The 23,399-nt window shown below is 56.5% G+C and overlaps 4 protein-coding genes across 4 annotated transcripts; 3 read left to right on the plus strand and 1 right to left on the minus strand.

Annotated features, from left to right (window-relative positions):
- Positions 1–8,725: 8,725 nt before the first annotated feature.
- IUM83_03734 (uncharacterized protein) lies at positions 8,726–9,514 on the plus strand (the record flags this gene model as incomplete). Its single annotated transcript, XM_067927762.1, has 1 exon — positions 8,726–9,514. The coding sequence occupies one exon, from the start codon at positions 8,726–8,728 to the stop codon at positions 9,512–9,514; it is 789 nt and encodes a 262-aa protein (XP_067795444.1).
- A 5,965-nt stretch (positions 9,515–15,479) lies between these two features.
- IUM83_03735 (uncharacterized protein) lies at positions 15,480–19,870 on the minus strand (the record flags this gene model as incomplete). The annotated part of the gene is made up of 4 exons (XM_067927763.1): positions 15,480–15,972; positions 17,107–17,918; positions 18,669–19,226; positions 19,439–19,870. The coding sequence occupies 4 exons, from the start codon at positions 19,868–19,870 to the stop codon at positions 15,480–15,482; spliced, it is 2,295 nt and encodes a 764-aa protein (XP_067795258.1).
- A 1,461-nt stretch (positions 19,871–21,331) lies between these two features.
- IUM83_03736 (uncharacterized protein) lies at positions 21,332–22,213 on the plus strand (the record flags this gene model as incomplete). The annotated part of the gene is made up of 1 exon (XM_067927764.1): positions 21,332–22,213. One exon carries the CDS (start codon positions 21,332–21,334, stop codon positions 22,211–22,213), a length of 882 nt encoding a protein of 293 aa, XP_067795408.1.
- A 22-nt stretch (positions 22,214–22,235) lies between these two features.
- On the plus strand, positions 22,236–23,294 carry IUM83_03737 (uncharacterized protein; the record flags this gene model as incomplete). The annotated part of the gene is made up of 1 exon (XM_067927765.1): positions 22,236–23,294. The coding sequence occupies one exon, from the start codon at positions 22,236–22,238 to the stop codon at positions 23,292–23,294; it is 1,059 nt and encodes a 352-aa protein (XP_067795241.1).
- Positions 23,295–23,399: the final 105 nt, after the last annotated feature.

Consider the following 23,399-nt stretch of genomic DNA (forward strand, 5'->3'; position numbering starts at 1 on the left):
TATCTGTTAAATTCACAAGTGGCTTGCAGCCACTTGTGCGTGTAACCCCGTTACACCATCCCCCCTTAAGGTTAGACGCGCGGGGCCCCGCACGTCAATCTTTTGGAATTGACCATTCGTCAATTCTCCGCGTTTGGAGAAGAAACCCGCGCTCATTCAACGATGAGCGCGCCTCAGAACAAGACCGCAAAGTCGATGGGGAGTCATCTCTCCATCGACGACTACTTCGAACGCCAGAAGGCGAAGTACGGTGACGTCGTCGACTTCGACGACGACGATGAAGACATGGAGGGCGAGGAGGACTCGCCCTCAAAGCGTAAAGACTCAGTGTCGAGCGAATCGCTCGACCCTCACGCCAAGAACGTTCGCCCGCGTGAAGGGGACGAATCGGACGCTTCGAGTTCGAAGCGTTCGCGTACTGAGAGCGATACCCCACTCGCTTCCGCCGGGGCTCTCAGTACTCCGCGCGCTGCTGCTGCAGCGCGTGATGTTAAAGCTCAAGGCTCTCCGCGCGCTGTACCTGCAGCGCGCGATCCATGGATACCGTCCGCGTCCGAGATCGCGGACCGATTTGGGAACTCGGTACCTCCGAATGAGGTGCCGCTGTACGTATGCAGCGCCATCATAGATGACGCTGTGGCTGCCGAGCTGCACTTTGATGCGGAAACGCATCAAAGGCGCGATTACTACATCGGACTCTTTCATGAGCTCCGATGGTTTCAAAGCAAGAAGACCTCTTCTCGCAGCAAAGTGCCCGAATGGCAGGCACTTTGTCAAAGCTGGAACGCCTTTGTTGAGAACTTCAACAAGAGGCCGAGTGCTTACCGTGATCGGATTAAGCAAGCGCGTGATCGCTTCGAGACGTACTCGAAGCGTGGGAAGCTGGAGCAACTTCATGTTGCTGCTGAGGAGGCAGATGTGCCGTGCGCTGTGCCCGAGGGCTTTCAGTGCACAAAGTGCTTTCCAGGCGGGGTCCGCTTGAGCGACCGCGACCTGAACGGGTACACGTCGTTCCGTGTGCCCGAGAGTCTCAAAGGGCTCCGTGCTAAGTTCTTAGCACGTGAGGGTTCGGGCGCTAGCGATGATCGCAGCGCGCGCACTACTTCCGCTGCGCCAGCGCGTACTGCTCTTCGTACGCCCTCACCATTTCCGGAACGTCCTCCAGCAAGACGTTCCGCGGCTCCCATGTATCTCGATGGGGAGGAAATCCTCTCCAACGAATACGAAAACGAGCCCCTTGAGGGTTCGTTTTCGGGATACTATGGTCAACAATCCGCTCAACAATCCAGCGGGTTGAGCCGCGGGCGTCACGGATCGGCGGTGGCGGGGGTGGGAACACGCCCCGGGTATGATCAGCCCCGGGCTGATCAGTATGCGCCTCTCCACGACCGGGTGACCGTCGTGGAGCGTCTACAGGGCGCTGAGTTCGCCGCCCTGAAGCAGGAGCTGGCGAACCAGAAGGCCCAAGTCGCGGCGGTATCGCAGACCGCCTCGAATATCCAGGTCGAGCTGGGGACCCAGATGAAGGGGTTGCTCCAGCGCGTCCGCGCGCTGGAGGAGAGGTTGCTCGTCGCCGAGGCCAAGTCCTCCGCCTCTGCCTCGGCTCCTGCCGAGGCTTCGGGTCAGCCGAGCTAGATGGCTCGTGCTGCCGGTATGGCTTCAGCCGTCCGACGTAAAAGGTCGGATGGAGGCGCATGCTAGACGGTATGTCTAGCGTGTATGCGTTGCCGTGCCGTGCCAACACAGTGAACGGCCCGATGAAGCGCGGAGCAAGCTTGCTTGCTCCGAAATCCGAAACTGCATGTCTAGGCAGGTTTTGTGTAGCTAACAAAACTAATGAACCAACTTTGAATTCATTTGTGTTGCCTCTGCCCGCATTGTCTGCGTTCAGCTTCTGTTGATCAACAGAAACTGCTATAGTGTCTTGGACAAACCGAATCACGGCTTGTCTTTTGGTGATGAAACTGATTGCATCCGAGCTGAAGTCATTCAGCTCGCTCTCCGCTAGAGGCCCGGCCTCTGCGTGGTTCTTGCGGTGTCTGCGCCCTGCGCAGACCCGTGGTCGTTAAGCCATGTTGTTAGGGGAGTCTGCGCCCTGCGCAGACTCATGTGGTTTGTCCATTGTTGCAGCTGACACTGTGCAAGTGTCAGCGGTTTTCTGCGGCTGCTGTATTGCAGTCGTAGATCCTCCCCCACTTAAAGTGGGAGCCATCACTCCGAGTAGACTCGGTAGATGTGGATGCCGCATGGCATTCACGTAGAACGGTGTATGCCCGGTCGAGGCATGCACTGAGTTATTGATGGCAAACTCTGCCATCGATAAGCACTCGCTCCAGTATTGGAACGAGTGAGCGTAGCTCTTCAACATATCGACGAGCACGCGATTCACGCGCTCGGTTTGATCGTCCGTCTGCGGATGATCCGCAGTCGACATGGAAAGCTGGCTCCCAAGCAGTGTGAACACTTCTTGCCACAGGTGCGCTGTGAAGCGCGGGTCTCTGTCCGACACGATGTCGGACGGCATGCCATGGTGTTTGAACACCATGTCGACGAGCAGACGGGCCGTCTGCTTCGCGGTCACCTCTGCTGGCACCGCAGCAAGATGTACCATCTTGCTGAAACGGTCTACAAAGACCACAACACCGGTGTTCCCTCCGCTATCCGGGGGAAGACCAAAGATGAAGTCCAAAGACATGGACTTCCAACACTCCGACGGAGTCGGTAGTGATTGCAGTGGAGCCTGCGCGAATGGCGCAGGCTTCACGCGTTGACATACCTCGCAAGTACGGATGTACTTGCGCACCCACTTATACTGGTGGTGCCAGTAGAAGTCGCGCGTGAGAAGGACGTAAGTCTTCTCACGTCCGAGATGTCCCGCAGTCGGGGCATCATGATACTCGTACATGATCCTGAGTCGCAGGTCATGGTCATTTAAGCACGACAACGCGATCCGCGTTGTCGTCGACTGCGTTGTAGAGTAGCAGTCCGTCGTGCACACGAAAGCGGTGTGCACGCGCTCGAAGGTGCTTGGGCAGCTTCTGGCGGGACTTGTCAGAAGGCGCTGTGCCATAGGCCAGCAAGAGCTTCGCGTCCGCGTCGTGCGCGTACGCGGCCTTCACGTCATCCAACAGAGATGATGTGGGTTTGCTCGATCGCATGGCGTCAATGGCATTGACGTCAACAGCTTCTGCATAGTCCGGCCGACGTGATAGCGCGTCGGCCACCACGTTCAATCTTCCGGGTTTGTATTCGACCCGGAAGTTATACTCCGCAAAGAATGAGAGCCATCTCGCCATTCTTTGTGAAATGTGTGGCGACTTCACTGCGGTGCGCAGTGAAGCATGGTCGGTGTAGACCACAAATGGTCTACTCCCAAGCAAGTACACTCGGAACTTTGCGAGTGCATACTTCATGGCAAGGAGTTCCTTGTCATGCACCGGATAGTTGCGCTCAGCTGGCTTCAGCTGACGCGATTGGTAGTAGACGACACGATCACGGCCCTCGTGATCGTGCTGCATTAACGCGCATCCGATGCGTCACATACGACGTGAAATGGACGATCTTGGTCAGCCACTGCTAAGATCGGTGCCTCAGTCAAGCCCCGCTTGACTGCATCAAATGCCTTTTGGCAATCGGTTGTCCAGTTCCACACAGCTTCCTTCTTAAGAAGCTGTGACAGCGGGCGGATCTTGCCCGCGTAACCTTCCACGTACTTGCACAAGTACGTGGCCAAGCCAAGGAACTGCCTCAGTTCCTTGACACTTGAAGGCGTTGGCCATTCATTTATCACACTGACCTTTTCCGGGTCAGGGCAAACACCATTCTTCCCTACGAGACACCCGAGGACGGGTATCTCGCTCGCCCCGAAGATGCACTTCTTCAGGTTCGCGTAGAGCTTATGCTTTCGCATAAGCTCAAGTAGCTTCCGGAGATGCACCCTGTGCATCTCAATGTCGGTCTTTTCGTCCACGGCCCGGCTGTGGATGAACACATCGTCGAAGTAGCTCGGTGCGAAGTCACGCACCGAGCGCAACAAGTGCGTCACGCACCTGTTGAAGGTCGCAGGGGCATTCTTAAGCCCCTGTAGCATCCCTAGCCATTCCCAGAGCATGCCGCTTGGCGTGCACACTGCCGTGAGAGGGGTATCGCTCTCACGCATTAGGATCTGATAAAATCCATCTCGCAAGTCGAGAGCACTGTAAACGGTGCTCCCTGCCATCGAATCGATGATAACATCTTTTCGCGGTATCGGCGTCTGCGCCGGTACCGTCGCATCGTTCAGCTTGTTGTAGGCATGAACGATGCGCCATCCGCCCTGTGGCTTCTTGACACAGAACGTCGGAGCACTGTGCGGGGACTTTGATTCCCGCACTTGTCCTGCTTTACGACGACTTTCAAAGAAGTCGTCGATCGCTTTCACTTGCTCTCGCGGCAGTGGCCACTGCCGCGTGACACAGTACTTCGTGCCCGGCACGAGATCAATCTCGTGCTGAATGCCCTTATCCTGCGGAAGCTCCGCAGGAATGTCTTCCGGGAGTACGTCTTTGTACTCCCTCAACAATTCGTAATAGGGACTCGACTTCAGCGAGTCCCAACCTTGTTCCTCGAAGCGCTCTCGCTTCGTCTTCGCACTGAGAGTGTCTTCACTCTCAGTGGTATTTCCCATGAAGAGCTGCCTTAGCTCTTCGCTCTCGCTCGCCGTTCTTTCGCTGTCCGAAAGAACGCAGACTTGCTCGATGCGTCCATCGTGCAAGTCGCGCGTGAAGCGCTTCCAGCCATGAGCTGGACGCGAAGTCAACTCCGACGTCGTCGTCGGAGGATTAGCGAGTGAAGTCAACTCCGACGCCGTCGTCGGGGGATTCGCGAGTTCCATTTCACGACACTGGAATCCAGTGTCGGTGCGCGTCAAGACCCTTAGCGTCTCGACATCCGGCGTCGCCGCCTCAGTTTGCCCAGCAGACTGTTCTCGTTGCGTCTCGGTCCCGGACCAAGACTTGCGCAGCGTTCTTCGCATGCGCCGTCTTCTTGTTGTGCGGAACCCGGCTCCGCACGGTTGTTCTTCTGGTCCAGGCCCGGCCGTGGACAGTTGTTCGCCGGCGGACCCTGTCCGCGGGCGTGCGGTATCAAGCCCGGCTTGACCGCATGTTCCTTCGTGCAGCCCGGCTGCACGGTAATGTGTCCCTTCGCCGGCAGACCCTGTCCGCGGGCGCGCGGTATCAAGCCCGGCTTGATCGCATGGCGCTTCGTCGTGCAGCCCGGCTGCACGACAGCATGCAAATTGCGTCAGTGCGGTACGTTTGCAACCGCCCGCACTGTTTGCAGCGTCAACTCCCGGAGTTGACACGCCTTCGTCACCTCGACGCCATTCATTGGCGGAGCCCCTCATGACCGAGGGTGCGTCGGCTCCCGGAGCCGACGCGTCGTTGTCGACCTGACCGCTTCGGGTCAGGGACTGTCCCTTACACGCTTGAATGTGGGTGTTGGTTCCCGGAACCAACACATCTTTTTCTTCCGACGTCGGCAGCATTGCCGACGCGGGTTTCACTTGTGCGCGCCCTCGCGCACTCCTTGGGCACTCCGGGACAGTGGCATAAAGCGCTGTCTCGACTGGTGAACCGCGCGCACCTGCTGGTGCGTGCGCAGCGGTAACAGGGCCATCGCTCTCTGTTCCGCTGTCGCGTCCGAAGCGCACGAGCGTGCGCTTTTTCCAGTCTATTACCGGATCATGCCGTGCAAGCCACGGCATGCCCATTACTACGTCGAACTTATCGTCCAGGTCCAGGACGATAAAGTGTTCTACAAACACTCGTTGTTTGTACGAGAAGCGCACGTTCACGACGCGCTTCTCGGTCTTTACCATGGCACCTGTTGCCAGTCGTACCTCCAGAAGACTTCGAGGTGTATCTACCTCCTCGAAGTCAAGTCTCGACAGGCTTCGTAGTCGAACAAAGTTGTTCGACGCGCCTGAATCTACCAAAGCTCGAAGAGAGTCACTCGCTCTCTTCGAGTAAACCTTCAAGATGACTAGGTTCGGCCTGTCATCTTGTTTCTTGCAGTGAGAGCTGGTCTCACTGGGGGCTGCAGTCCTCAGTGTCGCGTGCCCGCTGTCGGCACGCGCGACTGCATTACCAGTAGGGCGCCCCGCGCCTACTGGATGTTCGCGTTTTTTGTTGGTCCGCGGCGATGCCTAGCATCGCCACGACGGCCACCTCCAGGGGGCATGGGAGCTGCGCACTCCCGTGCAAAGTGACCGATCCTTCCGCAACGGAAGCATCGCACGTTACCTCCCTGCTGCTGGTAACCAGCAGTTGTTACATTCGAGAGGTCCATTGGTTCTGGACCTCCCGGCCTCGCTACCGGGCGCGGTTGCGGCCTCGGCACGTTCACATGTAGTTTAGCCTGCCGCAGGCTAAACGCTTCTTGCATGGCAAGAGTAATCGCAGCTTCGAGAGTACTCGGGTACTCTCGGAAGAGATAGGTCTTCACAGGCCTATCTCTAAGCCCCTTCATGAACGTGACGACCTTGGTCGCCTCGTCAATCGGGTTAGTCACGATATTTGATACTAAATATCGTGCGCGACGCGCGTAAGCATGGACGTCATGCTTACCCTGTTGAAGGTCGAGGAACTCCGCCCTCGACCGGAACTCGTTTTGCGGGGGCTCAAACGCTTGTTTGAGCTCCTCTTTGAACACTTCGTACGTGCTGAAGCACGTAGGATCGGAGAGTCGGCGTCCATACGCCCAACTCCTTGCGCGTCCGCCAAGGCAGGACATGGCGAACGCGACCTTCGACAGCGGGTCGACGATGCGTCGAGCCGCTATGGCTGTGTCGAGCTCGACAAGCCATCGGAGGAGAGGCTCGCCCTCTCTTCCCACGTAATTGCTTACGCTCAATTTTAATGGTTGAGCACGCGGTGTCGTCCCTGACGACGCCGTCACTGAGGAAGCAGCGTCACGCTGCTCCTTCATGATGAATCCCAGAGCAACACCATGTTGCTCCGTCGGCGATAGCGTACGCAGCATTGTAGCTATCGCCGCTTCTCCAATGACTGTTGACAGTCGTTGGAGGGCCTCCCACTCTGGGTCAGACAGGTGGGGGCAGTCAGCGCGTGCAACATGCGTTGCAGGCGTATTGGAGCTCTCCATGGGCACCTCCGTGCTCATGTGGTTCTCGGCTCCGCGTTCGTACACCGCGTACGAACGTCACGTAGTCGGTCGTTGGACGGACTACTAAGTGCTACCAGGTGTAGTGGGTCTAACTTGACTCACTACTTTAGCTTACACGTCGCGCTACGTGTATGAGGAAGCGTAAGTACTTAGTAATTACTTAGGTTAATTATATTTGAATACACAAATTAAGTTAACTTAGACAAGACTCCACGTAGCTAGTTTAAGGTAAAATGAGAACTGTATTGCTTGTAAATTGATCTTCCTCTAAAATCTACTAAAAACTGTTTATCATCTATGAAAGGGTTGACAGCGGCTGGCTGTCAGAGCCCCGCTAATATGCATATCTCTGATTGGTAGAAAGATGCTGCTTTCTACCAATAGGATCTTTGGGTATGTGTGGACCACTCACTGTGGTGGTCCACTTCAATGTATCCATCGGTGTGTCTTACACCAATGTGAGGAAGTATCCAAAACGTTTAACAGATAACCTATCTGTTAAATTCACAAGTGGCTTGCGGCCACTTGTACGTGTAACCCCGTTACAGCTAGTAATGCCGCAGGGGCTTAAGAACGCCCCTGCGACCTTCAACAGGTACGTGACGCAATTGTTGGGCTCGGTGCGTGACTTCGCACCGAGCTACTTCGATGATGTGTTCATCCACAGCCGGGCTGTGGATGGGAAGACCGACGCACAGGGTGCATCACCGGAAGCTACTTGAGCTTATGCGAAAGCACAAGCTCTACGCGAACCTGAAGAAGTGTATCTTCGGGGCGAGCGAGATACCCGTCCTCAGGTGTCTCGTAGGGAAAAATGGTGTTCACCCTGACCCGGAAAAGGCCAGAGTGATTAATGAATGGCCAACGCCTACAAGTATCAAGGAACTGAGGCAGTTCCTTGGCTTGGCCACGTACTTGTGCAAGTACGTGGAGGATTACGCGGGCAAGATCCGCCCGCTGTCACAGCTTCTTAAGAAGGAAGCTGTGTGGAATTGGAAACCCGATTGCCAAAAGGCATTCGATGCAGTCAAGCGGGGCTTGACTGAGGCGCCGATCTTGGCAGTGGCTGACCAAGATCGCCCATTTCACGTAGTGTGCGACGCATCCGACTTCGCGATCGGAAGTGCGTTGATGCAGCACGATCACGAGGGCCGTGACCGTGTCGTCTACTACCAATCGTGTCAGCTGAAAGCAGCTGAGCGCAACTATCCGGTGCATGACAAGGAACTCCTTGCCATGAAGTATGCACTCGCAAAGTTCCGAGTGTACTTGCTTGGAAGTAGACCGTTTGTGGTCTACACCGACTATGCTTCACTGCGCACCGCAGTGAAGTCGCCACACATTTCACAAAGAATGGCGAGATGGCTCTCATTATTTGCGGAGTATAACTTCCGGGTCGAATACAAACCCGGAAGATTGAATGTGTGCTCTGTCGGTCGCGCCGTTCGAGCCTAGTGACTCACTTTTCAATTTACTTTGCTTTCGACAAGCACCGTTCTCCACCCTCCAGCGGCTACGCTACTTTCTTCCCCGCACACGAGTAGACACTTCATCGACCATGCACCTCACCAAGTTGGCTGCGTACCTGGCTGTCGTGTCGCTGGCTGTCGGCTCCTTTGTGGATGCCTCGACCCCCCAAGCTGTTCGTCAGCTTGGCGCTGGCGGCGGACTCTCGATCTCCACAACCGGCGCCACCACAACGCAGCAGTCGAACACGCATGAGTCAATCTTGCCGACCGACACTGCAACGCACCAGCAGTCTACCCAGACCGGCCACACCTCGACGGGCACCGGAAACCAGGGCCAAACGTGGACTCAGGAAGGCCAAGCTGGTAACCAACGAGACGCTGCTGCTGCTGCTACCCCACGCCCCGACGACAGCTCGAACCAAGGTCCCCAAGGCCAGGCGCGGAAGCAAGCGGGCGACCAGACGCGGGTGCAAGGCAGCCTGACCAGGACGGGCAACCAAGGAGGTGACGCTGCACCAACTCCATGCTCCGGAGACAGCTCGGACCAGGGCGGCCAAGCCCAGCGGGGCCAGCGTGGTGAATGCAATCATGCTCGGGGCGGCAAGACTTCGACCGACGCCACCGCCACGCGGAACAACGGCGATGATAACTCGAACCAGCGCACTGGGATCGTGGCTGCTCACAACCCAGGGTCAGTCCGTGGCGACCGCAATACTGTCACACAGGGTGGAGCATCGAGTGAGACACCACGCCCGAACGACCAGGGCTCGACTCCTGCAACCCCGGCCACTGAGACCCCTGTCCGCGAGGTCGCGACCACAACGGCTGCCACCTCCACCACCCAAGGCCCCGCCACCAAGCCGGGCACCACTTGTTGAGGTTGCACTTCGCTGTCTGATCGACTGGATCCCTACCGCGAGGCAGACGGCCTGCGCGTGCTGGCACGTGCCACCGGGGTCTGTGGTTGAAGATGGGAAGATATCGCTACCTGATTGGCTGGACTATCTCTGATACTGGAATGTGATTGGACGACAACTTCAATTTGGGTGCTTATGATTTGCATGTGTTGAATCAACCGTTTTGAGCCGCAGCCGTGACTAGGCGGATCAGTCTTACGACTGGCAACTTCGTTTGGACCGCAGCCGAGATCGTTTGGACCACATCTACAAGCCTCACCTACTAGGGAACATTGCATACAGTAGGGACTGCTAGCTGGCAAACACACTAACCTAAATCGAGCTCACTTTCGGATTTCCTTCCAACTACTCACTCGACTACCAAGCCTCATTCGCACACTCTCAATTGGTTATGAGCCCAAGCTACGCGGACACCGTCAAGCTCGTGGACGATAACTACTTCCACTGGGAGTTCAACATGCGGATGAAGCTCTCGCGCAAGGGACTGCTGCCCCACATCATCAAGGCAGAGTTCGACCCGGTGAGCAACCGCACCACGGATGCATGGAAGACCGACGATCTGAAAGCCCTTGGAGTGATCGCTGGCGACGTCAGCCTCACATTCCAAGTCTACATCCGTGGTGCGATGACTGCGATGGATGCATGGACCATGCTCCAGGCGCAGTTCAACCGGAGCACGCTCAAGAACCGACTCCTCGTCACCAAGAAGCTGCATAACTTCAAGATGGAGCCCGGTACGCGGTTCACGACGCACGTGGACCGATTCAAGGAAATCGTGCTCCAAATGGAGACGATTGGTGAGCCTCTCGACGAGACCCGCCAACTCGTGCTGCTGCTCGGCAGTTTGACCGATGAGTACCGGATGATCAGTACCGTGCTCGAGAACACGCCGAACATGACGCTCTCGTACGCAATCCAAGCGCTAGCTGGTGTTGAAGCCTCGGATGAATCGTCATCGGCTCAAGAGAAGGCGTTTGCTACGAAGAAGAAGGAGAATTTCAAGCATCGGTTCAACGGCAAGTGCTTCTACTGCAAGAAGACTGGCCACAAGGAATTCGAGTGCCGCAAGAAGAAGGTCGACAACGAACGTGGGCAAGTCGCACAAGCTGCGTCCGACTTCGCGTTTACGGCAACGGGTGCGATGGACAAGTCGGAGTGGCTCGTGGACTCCGGTGCCAGCTCGCACATGACCAGCGTCCGGGACAAGTTCGTGTCCATGAAGGAGCTGAAGACGCCAGTCCGCATCACGATCGCGGATGGCACGAAGATCGACGCAGTTGCAAAGGGCACCGTCGGAATGAAGCTGATGGACGGAACGTCTGTCACGCTGTCGGATGTGCTATACATCCCTGAAGTTGATGGAAGCCTCATCTCGGTTGCGAAGCTGGCCGAGAAGGACGTCGTCGCGCAGTTCAGCAAGGACAAGTGTGTCTTTCGCTATGGCGATGCTACCGTCATGGAGGCCAAGCGTTTTGGAAACGTCTACAAGTTGAAGACAGTGGGGGGTGAGGTGTGTCGTGCGGCGACGGCATCTCGTAAGGAGCCATGAGCCGTTGTGCACGCCCGTCTCGGCCACATCCCGTTCAAACGTTACGAACAGCTGTTGACCATGGCAGACGGAGTGCCTTGCGTTTCGGATGGTGTCACAAGTGGTACCGTCTGCGCAGGCTGCTGCATGGGCAAGATGAGAGCGGACGACTATCCGCGCCACCCGGAGAAGCTCGTCAAGAGTGCAGGCGTACTGGATCTGGTCCACACGGACGTGATGGGTCCGATGCAGACCAAGACACGCGGTGGCTGCACGTATGTGGTAACCTTCATTGATGACTACTCACGTCACGTGACCATCTACTTCATGAAGGCCAAATCGGAAGTGCTGTCGAAGTTCAAGATCTTCAAGGCGGCAATGGAGAACGCAACAGGCAAGGCGATCAAGCGCCTACGTTCTGACAATGGTGGCGAGTACACGGGCAAGCAGTTCAAGGCCTACCTCGACCGCAGTGGCATCAAGCATGAAAAGACGGTGCCATACACGCCTCAGCAAAATGGACTGGCTGGGCGCATGAACCGAAGTTTGGTGGAGATGGCGCGCTGTATGCTCTACCACGAAGCCATTGAGAAAAAGTGGTGGGCCGAAGCCGTAAACACGGCTGCGTGGATCATCAACCGGCTCCCCAACTCGGTGAACGTCAAGACGCCCTACGAAATTGTGCATGGAACCAAGCCGCAGCTCAAGAACATGAAAGTATTTGGTTCATTTGGCTACGCGCACATTCCCGACGAGAAGCGCCGCAAGTTGGATGCTAAGGCCTTCAAGTGTCAATTCGTTGGCTACGAGGATGGTGTCAAGGGATACCGAGTACTCAACGTGGCGACGGGAAAGGTGCAAATCGTGCGCACCGTGAAGTTCGTGGAAACAACAAGTCTGGATGACATGGTGGAGAAAATGGAGCTGGATGACGATGAAGTCAAGGAGGAGCAGCCCAGCCATGGTGGGTATCAACCGGACGAGTCAGGACAAGTCGTGCCAATGGATTCTGAAGTTGGGGACGTTATCCCACTTCAACGTGACATGGGCGTAAACGATGCGATCGTGCCATACGGATCGACACATCATATGATTACCCGATCGCGTGCTCGCCACATTGACGAGACAACGGATCCTGAAGAGGCAGGCGCTCGCAAGAAGCAAGTCGTGGCACCCTCGACTACTGGCACGAAGCGCCAGAAGATGATTCAAGGCAGAGTTCAGATTAACGAGGACCAATATGCAATTGAAGGTGGCCAAGCAATGGCTGCAACGGAAGAGGTCCCGACGTCATATGAAGAAGCTATGGCGAGTGCGGACCAAGTGGAATGGAAGAGGGCTATGCAGAGCGAGTTGAAGTCGCTCGTAGCAAACAAGACATGGATGCTGGTGCCGAGACCAGCTCACCAACGACCGATCGGCTGTCGTTGGGTATTCGCATTGAAACGCAACGAGAAGGGACAAGTCATTCGTCACAAGGCCCGTCTCGTAGCCAAGGGTTACTCGCAACGTCACGGCGTGGACTACGAAGAGACGTACGCCCCGGTGGCTTATCTCAACTCGATTCGCGCCAAACTGGCGAAGTGTGTCGCAGATGGATACGACATCGAGCAATGCGACGTCGACACCGCGTTCCTGTACGGCAAGCTGGAAGAAGAGATCTACATGGACTTGCCAGAGGGACTCCGAGATCTCTTGACACTTGCCGAAGAAGATGGTGAAGAGGACGTCGTTTGCATGTTGCTGCAAAGTTTGTACGGACTCAAGCAGGCGTCACGAATATGGAACGAAACGATTGACGCGCACCTCAAGGTGATGGGATTCAAGCCTGCTGACGCCGACCCGTGTGTACACAAGAGGGGATAGAGACGACCACTGCATTGTGTGTCTCTACGTGGACGACATACTGATCGCATCGCGGGACAATGCGGTGATTACATCGGTGAAGGCTGGAATCGCGGAGAAGTTTCGAATCAAGGACCTCGGGCGCGCACGTTTCATTCTTGGAATTGAGATCGTCTACAACATGGATCGCACGACACTGAGGATCTCTCAACAAGCGTACACCGAGTCGATCATCAAGAAGTTTGGGCAAGAGAACGCGAAGCCGTGCACATCGCCTATGGAAGCTGGAGTTCATCTGACCAAGGCCGACGAACCGCAGGCGGAAGAAGAGAAGACCAAGATGAAGTCGAAGCCCTACCGATCGCTGGTGGGCAGCCTGATGTACCTGGCATGTGGAACACGACCTGACATTTCGGTCGTGGTTGCCAAGTTGAGTCGTTTCCTGGAGAACCCTGGCCAGAAGCACTGGGACGCCGGAATCAAGGTAGTGCGCTACCTACTGAAGACCAAGGACGTGGGCATCACGTACGATGGGTTATGTGGAACCGAGCTCGTCACCTACTCGGATGCGGACTGGGCCGGCAGCCGCGACGACCGTCGTTCCGTAAGCGGGACGATGTTAATGATGTGCGGTGCTCCTGTGGTGTGGCGTTCGACGTATCAGAAGACTATCGCGTTAAGTTCTACAGAGGCCGAGTATATGGCGCTGAGCGAATGCGTGAAGGAGTGCGTCTGGATGCGCCGTCTATTGAAGGACATTGGCACTGAACAAGTGGGGGCTACGGTGATCTACGAAGACGACCAAGGCGCGATGGCATTGGCGAAGAATGTTGGATACCAAGCTCGCACGAAGCACATCGACATACGCTACCATTTCATTCGCGAGAAGGTGGTGAGCAACGAAGTCGAGCTGAAGTATGTCGAGACCAAGAACCAGCTCGCTGACTTCATGACGAAGGGTCTACCGTCGAAGACGCTTCGCTACTTGATGATGTGTAGCAACGTTGGACCCAAGCTCAAGACATCGAATTGAGTGGGGGTGTTGAGGTTGCACTTCGCTGTCTGATCGACTGGATCCCTACCGTGAGGCAGACGGCCTGCGCGTGCTGGCACGTGCCACCGGGGTCTGTGGTTGAAGATGGGAAGATATCGCTACCTGATTGGCTGGACTATCTCTGATACTGGAATGTGATTGGACGACAACTTCAATTTGGGTGCTTATGATTTGCATGTGTTGAATCAACCGTTTTGAGCCGCAGCCGTGACTAGGCGGATCAGTCTTACGACTGGCAACTTCGTTTGGACCGCAGCCGAGATCGTTTGGACCACATCTACAAGCCTCACCTACTAGGGAACATTGCATACAGTAGGGACTGCTAGCTGGCAAACACACTAACCTAAATCGAGCTCACTTTCGGATTTCCTTCCAACTACTCACTCGACTACCAAGCCTCATTCGCACACTCTCAATTCCACTACTGCTTCCCAGTCGGACAAGTCGACCTCGCAGCAGTCCGCTACTCAATCTCGCTTTCGTCACTAGGCTTTACGTCACGCGCGTGAAGTCCGCTCGCTTCACCTTCCTCTGTTCCGTCTCTCGCACGTCCACACAGTGTACTTCATCCCATAAATAGCAACGGCACGTTTTTTCCTCCTTGTTTGCATTACATACAATGAAGCAAGAATCGACTCAGCATTTCGTTTTTGATTGCAAACTTTGTCGGTGGAAGTGTAACCATTTTACAACGTCGAGCGGTTCGTTCTGAGCTGCATCAGCCATCGCACCGGTTGGAGACTGCTGCTTCGATCTTTTTTTAACGCCCTGTTCGCGAGTAACTTCCTGTTCGCGTAACTCGATCAATAATCCAACGGACAACCTCGACATGTCCGTTTTCAGCAACCGGGATGGCAAGTCTGCCACTTTCACTGAGCTGTTGCTGCTCGTCCAACCGCTGCAAGACATCAAGCCGCCCTTTGGCTGCTGCAACATGGTAAGAGACATGGATACCAAACTCGCTCTGTCCGGGGTAGAAAAGTTATAATGCTCGATTAATCCAGCGACCAATTCTAATTAATAATTCAGTTATTTCTTAGAATCAAAACCAATTTCTGAATACCTTAAGGCTAAGTACTCCTCTTGATATACCTCGCACAGGTAAAACAACTGATATAATAGAAGAAAAAAATGCTAATATGTGGCTACAAAACCCTTTACCAGTCTTTAAAACCAAAACTAACTAGCTGAATCCATGTTACATCACAAGAAAGCGATGAAATCGAATGCATGTGTAAGAATACACCCATAAAAACATCGGATACCATTCTAGAAAATTGACGGAACAATGTATCGGCTCAGAATTAATCATTACATTAAAAATATTCCATGCACTTTTCAGTAATTATATGTTTCGCACCCTGATCTTCACATTCAACCTTCTAACATTACTTTTCCATCGCAGCTCATGCCGGTAGTGATCTTGTCAGGTTTGGGGGCCACGCTCGTAAGAGCGGAAAGAGTGTATCATCGCCGACGGCCACCGCGGAGAGCTGTGGCTAGCCCCCCAATGGCGCAGCCTGAGGTTGGCGAACACTCTTCGGCCCTGACGACCCCGTGGCCATCATGTCGGCCAGCTTCTCTCTGGAGGTGACCTCCATGTGAATGTATCGTTGATAACAGTCACTGCTCCACCGGCCCTGGAGCTTGATTATCGAGTCCTCGCAGCCGGCTTGCAAAAGTGCCGTCGCACCGCCACACCGGAGCGAGTGGGTACCGAACTTTCTGCTGTCCTTGCCGCATCTCGTGGCCACCTTCGTGATGATCTTCTCGAGCGCTTTCGCCAGTAACACTGCTCCGTTCACCCAGCACAGCGGTGTGACGTCCGCCGCATTCTTGTTCTCGCGGATAAGTGCACGCGCCGCTCTCTCCGGACATAGCCATGGTGACGTCGTCTTCGCCAGCGTTCTGGTGGTTGCTTCGCCGACTTGGTCAGTCTTGCTGCCGCTGAACCTGATCGTGACGTGCGTGGCTGCTCTGACATTCTTGGATCTGCGTCCGTTGTCGCTCGTGAGCTGAATGTCGCGCCTCTGGATAATGAACCATGCATTGTTGCCGCTTGACCCGAGGTATTCCGATCGTCTCAAGAGGAAAAAGTAGCCCAAGACCGCAGCCCCCCACAGAACGCGGCCGTAGGCTGGGCGAAGTTGAGGCTGCGGTGAATCTCACGGAGATACGCGACGGTGACGGGGGATCGGCGGGTCGGAGGCCGCGACAGCCTTCGCATCCCGAGCAGAGCAAGGCGGTGGCTATCGGTGAGCCCGACCGAGTATCCGAACCGGACCTGATGATGCCACGAGACGTGGCTGCACTTGGACAACACGGTGGCCGGCGAGTTGGAGATCGATGTGGCGTCGCCAAGCGAGCAGGAGATGGCGAACAGCGCAAGTTGGAGGGACTGCGCGCCCAGGTCGCGTGGTAGCCGATCTGGTTCGTTGTGCAGTGAGCGCCACCGGCACCATTGTTGCCATGTGCGGTCGTACAGTCGTCGTGAGCCTGGGGCCAGTGACGCGGCCTGTAAGTTGAAGAGAATGTCGCGTAGATCCGCCGCAGTTGACTTGACACCGGAACCTGCGTCCACAAGGCGACAGCGTTAGTAAACATGAGGCGATGACGCGGGGACGAAAGTCTGCTGCCAGCGTCGGCAGCGACGTTCCACGTGCCCGGGAGGTGAGCGGTCGATACCCGCATGCACCAAAGCGCCTGAGAAAGGCCGACCGCGCGATTGAGTTCCTGGGCAAATTCGTGCCGTGAGGAAAGTTTGTTGGTCCTCGAGACCGTGGTCTGGTTGTCGCTCCAGCATCGTATGTGCGGCCATTGTGGCGCAAATGCGGTGTGCCATGATGGACCAAATATCATGCACGCGAGTGCGACGGCAAACTGTTCACGGACGTTGATGTCGAAGCGAGGCTGTGCACGCTCGTCGTCATCGAATGTGATAGTGATGTAGCGCTTCTCGGCTGGATCTAGGACACAGAGCCCGTCATCACTGGCGTCCATGTACAGATGCACGTCGGGCTGTGGCAAAGAGCCAAATAAATATGTGGGCACGCCGGAAAGGTGTCCATGGAGGAGAATGGTCTTGAACCAGTCATTGCCCACGGCGTAACAGCAACCGAACCGTACCGGGGCACCGACGCGGCCATAGTGTGCAAGCGCTGGTAGAATGGCTTAGCGGCGCGCAGGCAGGATGCTACGTGGCGTAGGCTACCAAGTAGTCTCCGCAGCTCGACCGAAGACATTCGTTGGGAGGTCGCCGCGGCCTCAACGCGAGTGAGGGCCTTGGCAATCTTGTCTGCTGGTATGCACACTGTTCGAGCCGTGCAGTCCCAATCCAGGCCCAGGGCCCGCATCTGAGTTCCCCACGACGAGAACTTGGCCTCGTTGATCGCGAGTGGTCCTAAGACGGCCAGCATTGCCAAACGGAGCGTGTCCTCTGCGATGGAACAGCGCGCACCGAGGTCGGGCTCGACCAAAACGTGGTCGTCCACCCACTCGTATGCGAAGAACGGTGACGCGTCGGAGACGTCGGGCGCCATCGACGCCGGAGATTCCCGGCCAACAATGGTCGAAATGGCGCGCCCGACAACATTATAGATTGCCGGAGAACCCGTCCAACCAAATGGGGCCGATAGGTCGATGACGCCGGCCTTGAGCGCAGGAACACGTCCTCCCATCCAGACCACATCGTCGGCGTGGTGGCACAGATGACGAAAAGCCCCCTTCACGTTACCCTTCAGCATCTGAATCCGTATGTTGGGGTAGAGGAGGTGGAGCAACTCGATGCGCCGGGCAAGCGCGACCACGGACTCGTACTGAGTGATCGGGAGGGAGGTCTGGACGGTGTGATCATTGACGGAATCACCCACGGGAAATGACAAATCATGGATAAGGCGGATCGCACCGTCGAGCTTGGGCACCGCCCCAAAGGGGCTCACCTACACGGACCAGTGCGGTAGTAGGTTTTCATCAACCAAGAGGTATGTTCCGGATGCTTCACCTTCCAAAATTGACATTGTAACCGACGCTGCGTTGGCCGTAGCCGAGCGGTGATTAGGATGAAAAGGCCGCGAGGATCCACGTGGTTTGATCCACTTGGCGCGAAAGCCTTCGCGCGCGATGCGGATCATGAGGGATTGATGCTCGTAGCCTTGCAGCAGTGCACGATACGTTCTGGGATTGAGAGCCTTGTTCGGCCGAGAATCTGCGGTAGTTTCGCCGCGGACGAGGCGAACCAAGTGAGGTAGCGACATGTTGCTCTTGCGCACAAGCTCAGACAGAGTATATTGCATGGATTGGCGTCGGTCGGACGGTCGTGTCAATCCAAACTGTGCGAGCACCTTGTCGAGCTGCCGCCTCGTGACGCGTGAGTGTCGAACCAAATCACGAAGCAGCTCAGCTTGGACGGCCGCCCAACGAGGAGTGTATAGTGTATGCGGTGATCTCGTGGGCGATCCTCGCCTTCACTCACGACGTACCCCTTTTCGTAGTCCCTTCAACTCGGTGTCAATGTAGTCGGCAAGAGGGCCTGGTAGTGGTGATGCCGGCACGACGTGACACCGTGAATTGAAAAACACGCACTCATCAGGGTTGGCTCCATCCCCTGGACACCCAGCCACCGATAGAAACTTCATGCACATAGTGCGCCCATTGACACGTGGGATGAGAGCTCGGATATGTGGCGGCACCTTCGATGTCGACGCAGAGGCAAACTGCTGCTGGCGGTGCTGCTGATCCCAGCCAACTCCTGCACCTCGCGACCCGCGCGAGACGTGTCCGTACTTCGACCTGCCATTCCAGCCGCTGTCACTCCGGTCGTGCGACCCGTGGAGCGCGCGCCCCGCGTCGTGTAGCAGGAGCTGAACCTTCTTCGCCGTCACGAGCTGGTTAAATCGCTGGAGCTCGGGGTCAGACGGCGTCACTGTAGTGTGAAACTGCGAGCGCGTATTCCGGCCGGTACGAGAGTCGTCCGCCACGACGGAGCGGTACCTTTCCAGGACCGTGTCGATCCAGTAGACCAGGTACTTGAGGTCGGTTGCTTCCCAGAACTCGAGACCCGCTGTCTCCTGAATGACTTTCTGGAGCGCTTGGGCGACGCGGCATGTCGATAACGAGCCGAATGCGTCGCAATAGGTCTTCATACTTTCCAGTGCTGCCTTGATCTGGGCGAGCGACTCTGGTGCCGCGACCGTGGGGAGCTCCACAGACGAGGAGAAGTTTTGCATGTTGATCTTGGTGCCCTTCTCCTTAGACGCCAGCACCCAACCCACACGAGCGAGGGACTCGAGGTGGTTCAAGTGCAATATTGACAAACCGTGCATCCCAAACGCGAAGTCGTACAATCGGGTCAGCGTCGCCGGGTGGGGAGCGAACGTCACCGCGTTGTGGGCAAGCAAACTTGTTACAAATTCATGCGCAGACGTACCTGGAGTACGGGGGGCGTGAGTGAGGCGTGTACCTGTCGCTGCGAGGGTGTTGGTCGGAATAGTAGCTTGAACTGGTGGTGGGGCGAGTCGTCCTCGGTGACTTCGTCGCTGGTGCAACACTGGCGCTTGGACTTGGGCCCGAATTCATGTAAATCGTCATCATCACCCGAGCTGGAGGCCCGGCGTCGTGGCTGCGCCTCGAATTCCATTCCAGCGTTCTCGGATGATTGTGCACGGCGGGCCGCCAGATACCTCTCCAGCACGTCGGGGAAAGCTGCTAGCTCCTCGAGAACGAGCCTTTGGTGGTCCCCGCCGGTTGATGGCGTGCGAGGAAGCGAGCCGGCAGGCTCAGCGGCATCGACGTCGCTGCCGTCGTCGAAGAGAGACTCGGGTTGGGCTTGGTTACGCCGAGCTGCGGCCGCAGGGACGTGCGCAGGAGGCAGCGGGGACACCGCTGGGCACATGGGCGGGGAGAAGAACGACTCCCCGACACTTTCGCGAACCGTCTTGCTGATACGCTGGGCAGAGCTCTCGTGCACGAACACATAGTCGACGGCATGCTGCAGGCTGAAGAGGTGGCGCTGTCCGTCGCCTGGTGAGACCCACGCGCACTGAGCAGCCCCGTCGGGAAGGCAGCCATCCTCAACAAGACCCGCGAGTAGCTTAGAGATGTCGCGGCTCGGAAGCGAGCGCGGTGAATGTTGGTCGCCGAGAAGGCGGGAGAGAACCGTTGCTTGTCCCGCTCGGACGGCTGCTAGCGTCAGTGTCGCAGAAAGTCCGCTTTGTCCGAACAGGAGGGCGAGGATCGGGTCGATTTTGTGGGCGTTCGACGCGCGGCACCGGATGGGAGTGCATTTTCCTGGTTGAACCACAAGGTCGCGTCCGGAGACCTCGACGACTTGACCGTGTACCCATCGTGCCTCATGACGCACGAAGACCGGAGCATGAAGCCAGGGGCTGCGTGTACGTGTCGAGCGAGTCATGGAAGATTCGAGATGGAGGCGAAACAGGTGGAACTCTGGAGTTACGCGGCAAATTGAACAATGACAATCCTACACTGCATCTCGTTGGTTCATGACCACCCATTTCTCTCGCTGGAAAACCCATTTTCTGGACGCGTCGACGCATCCAGAAAACATACCTTTTGCTGCGTCACAAACAAAAGTTGAGAGCCAACGACGGCGAAACATTTGATTACCTGCCAGAACTTGTACAGTAAAATTATACGTTGGACACGCCGATCAGTACCCAAACGCTTTGATGCAACAGACTGCGCTCACTGAAGTCCTCTGTAGTCTTGCCTTTCACGCTGTGAATTAACCACGCTACACTGAGGGCTTCTATGCGAACACCCCAACATTCTAGACTCTTGCCAATGCAGCAGCTGATGGACGTGCTCCCGGCTCAGATGTCGGATACACTGAACGTCTGTATCTCGGTGTTGGAATTCTCGGCAGAGGTGCTACACAAGCACGATAGACGTACTGTAATCATGGCAGCGGCGAAATACTTAAAAGTAAATGCATGCTTCACGCTCTCTCGGTGCAGCAACTATCAACGATAGGTGTTACATCTCTCCATGTGGAGACATCGCTATCATTACCCAATAATCGACTCTATATGTTTTAAAGCTTGGCTGGTTTTGAGTTTTCTCCGTCTGGGAGCGCGACCCGATCTGTCTGGTGGGTGTTCACCTCCCTGTGCCTTGAAAGGATCCATGGATACTCTTGCTGCTCGAACGGGGAGTGCGTCACAGAAATATCCGTGCAAGGCACATCGCGGTACTGCAGTGTGCTCTGTCGGTCGCGCCGTTCGAGCCTAGTGACTCACTTTTCAATTTACTTTGCTTTCGACAAGCACCGTTCTCCACCCTCCAGCGGCTACGCTACTTTCTTCCCCGCACACGAGTAGACACTTCATCGACCATGAACCTCACCAAGTTGGCTGCGTACCTGGCTGTCGCGTCGCTGGCTGTCGGCTCCTTTGTGGATGCCTCGACCCCCCAAGCTGTTCGTCAGCTTGGCGCTGGCGTCGGACTCTCGATCTCCACAACCGGCGCCACCACAACGCAGCAGTCGAACACGCATGAGTCAACCTTGCCGACCGACACTGCAACGCACCAGCAGTCTACCCAGACCGGCCACACCTCGACGGGCACCGGAAACCAGGGCCAAACGTGGACTCAGGGAGGCCAAGCTGGTAACCAACGAGACGCTGCTGCTGCTGCTACCCCACGCCCCGACGAAAGCTCGAACCAAGGTCCCCAAGGCCAGGCGCGGAAGCAAGCGGGCGGCCAGACGCGGGTGCAAGGCAGCCAGACCAGGACGGGCAACCAAGGAGGTGACGCTGCACCAACTCCATGCTCCGGAGACAGCTCGGACCAGGGCGGCCAAGCCCAGCGGGGCCAGCGTGGTGAAGGCAATCATGCTCGGGGCGGCAAGACTTCGACCGACGCCACCGCCACGCGGAACAACGGCGATGATAACTCGAACCAGCGCACTAGGACCATGGCTGCACACAGCCCAGGGTCAGTCCGAGGCGACCGCAATACTGTCACACAGGGTGGAGCATCGAGTGAGACACCACGCCCGAACGACCAGGGCTCGACTCCTGCAACCCCGGCCACTGAGACCCCTGTCCGCGAGGTCGCGACCACAACGGCTGCCACCTCCACCACCCAAGGCCCCGCGACCAAGCCGGGCACCACTACTTTGCAATTCCCCTTGGAAAGCCCAAGAGGATTTGCCTTCGCCACCTACCGACCACTCGTTGGCTGCGTGCTCCGGCACCTTCACGGCGGGCTCTGACTTCACCGTGCCGTGCCCGCGTATGACTGGAACGGCACTTCTATTTGGAGGTCCGCGCCAGCGCCGTCCCCCAGATCCGGGTGATGGAACCAGTACCACCCAGGCACAGGAGGACCCCAACACGATCAAGCGGCCACCACTGGGCTCGGACCAACGGTGTGTGGAGGTGCTACCTGTGACGACACCATCGGACGCGCAGGGACCCACCACAACGCCTTCGGGAACCAGACCCGTGGCGTCTCCCCCCTCATCAAGCTCAGCGCCGCGGACGTATGCAGCAGCGCTCACGTCCTCGTCGCTTGCGGCCGAGCGCTCCAGTGAGGGGTTATCAACTATTCGACAGCTCAAGCCGGATCTTCCACCTGATGTGCTAGCCAAACTATCCAACACGCTGGAGAAAGACTGGAATACCTCGCGGAAGTTACAGCTATCGCCTGAGCTGGAGAGCCTTCAAGCTGTGGCGCTGAAGGAGTCGCGAGTGCACTCCGACTATATGCTGCGGGAGCGAACCCCCGTAGAAACACAGGCGCTAATGGCCTACTTCAGGGGTGATCTGGACCTCAGACATCCTCCATCCTTTTTGAAGGCAACAATGCCGGTCATACAGCGAGCCATGGTAGAGCAGTTCCACGAGACACATGTAGAGGCAACGTTGACCGCGGATATTCCTCCACAGGTGCCACTGCGTAAGGGTATGACCCACCTGGCGCTTTTTGAGGAGCTTTTCAGCTCCAATCAAAACGTGAGACATGGCAAAGAGATGATCGATCGCATGATGAGGGACGTCAAAATGTTGTACTTTGACGGTAACCACACGCTAAACTTTGTGTTTCACTCGCGTCGGACGGCGGAATTTTACAACGGGATTTCTCTACGCCTGCAAAGGGTTGTCATCGACCTAGAGGACTCAAGCGGGTTGGAAGACGGGGCTTATAATTCAGCCCAACTCCGACGTTTCTACTCGATTCGAGTCCTAAACGCGGCGGACCTTGGTATTGCCACGCTTGTCAGTGCATTCTCCCAACTTACAGGTGCTTGGCGCAGAACGACCGCGCGCAGAAGCTACGAAGGTGGTCGATAACCGCTATTTTGTGGTCCGCTTTGCTCAAGAGCAGTGCCCGGACGCATTACAAGGGGTGACGCAGGTTACTATCGGAACCACATCAGTGATACTCCACCATTTTCT

The sequence above is a fragment of the Phytophthora cinnamomi genome (genome assembly GCF_018691715.1).
Source record: "Phytophthora cinnamomi strain GKB4 chromosome Unknown Contig21, whole genome shotgun sequence".
Classification (NCBI taxonomy): Eukaryota; Oomycota; class Peronosporomycetes; order Peronosporales; family Peronosporaceae; genus Phytophthora; species Phytophthora cinnamomi.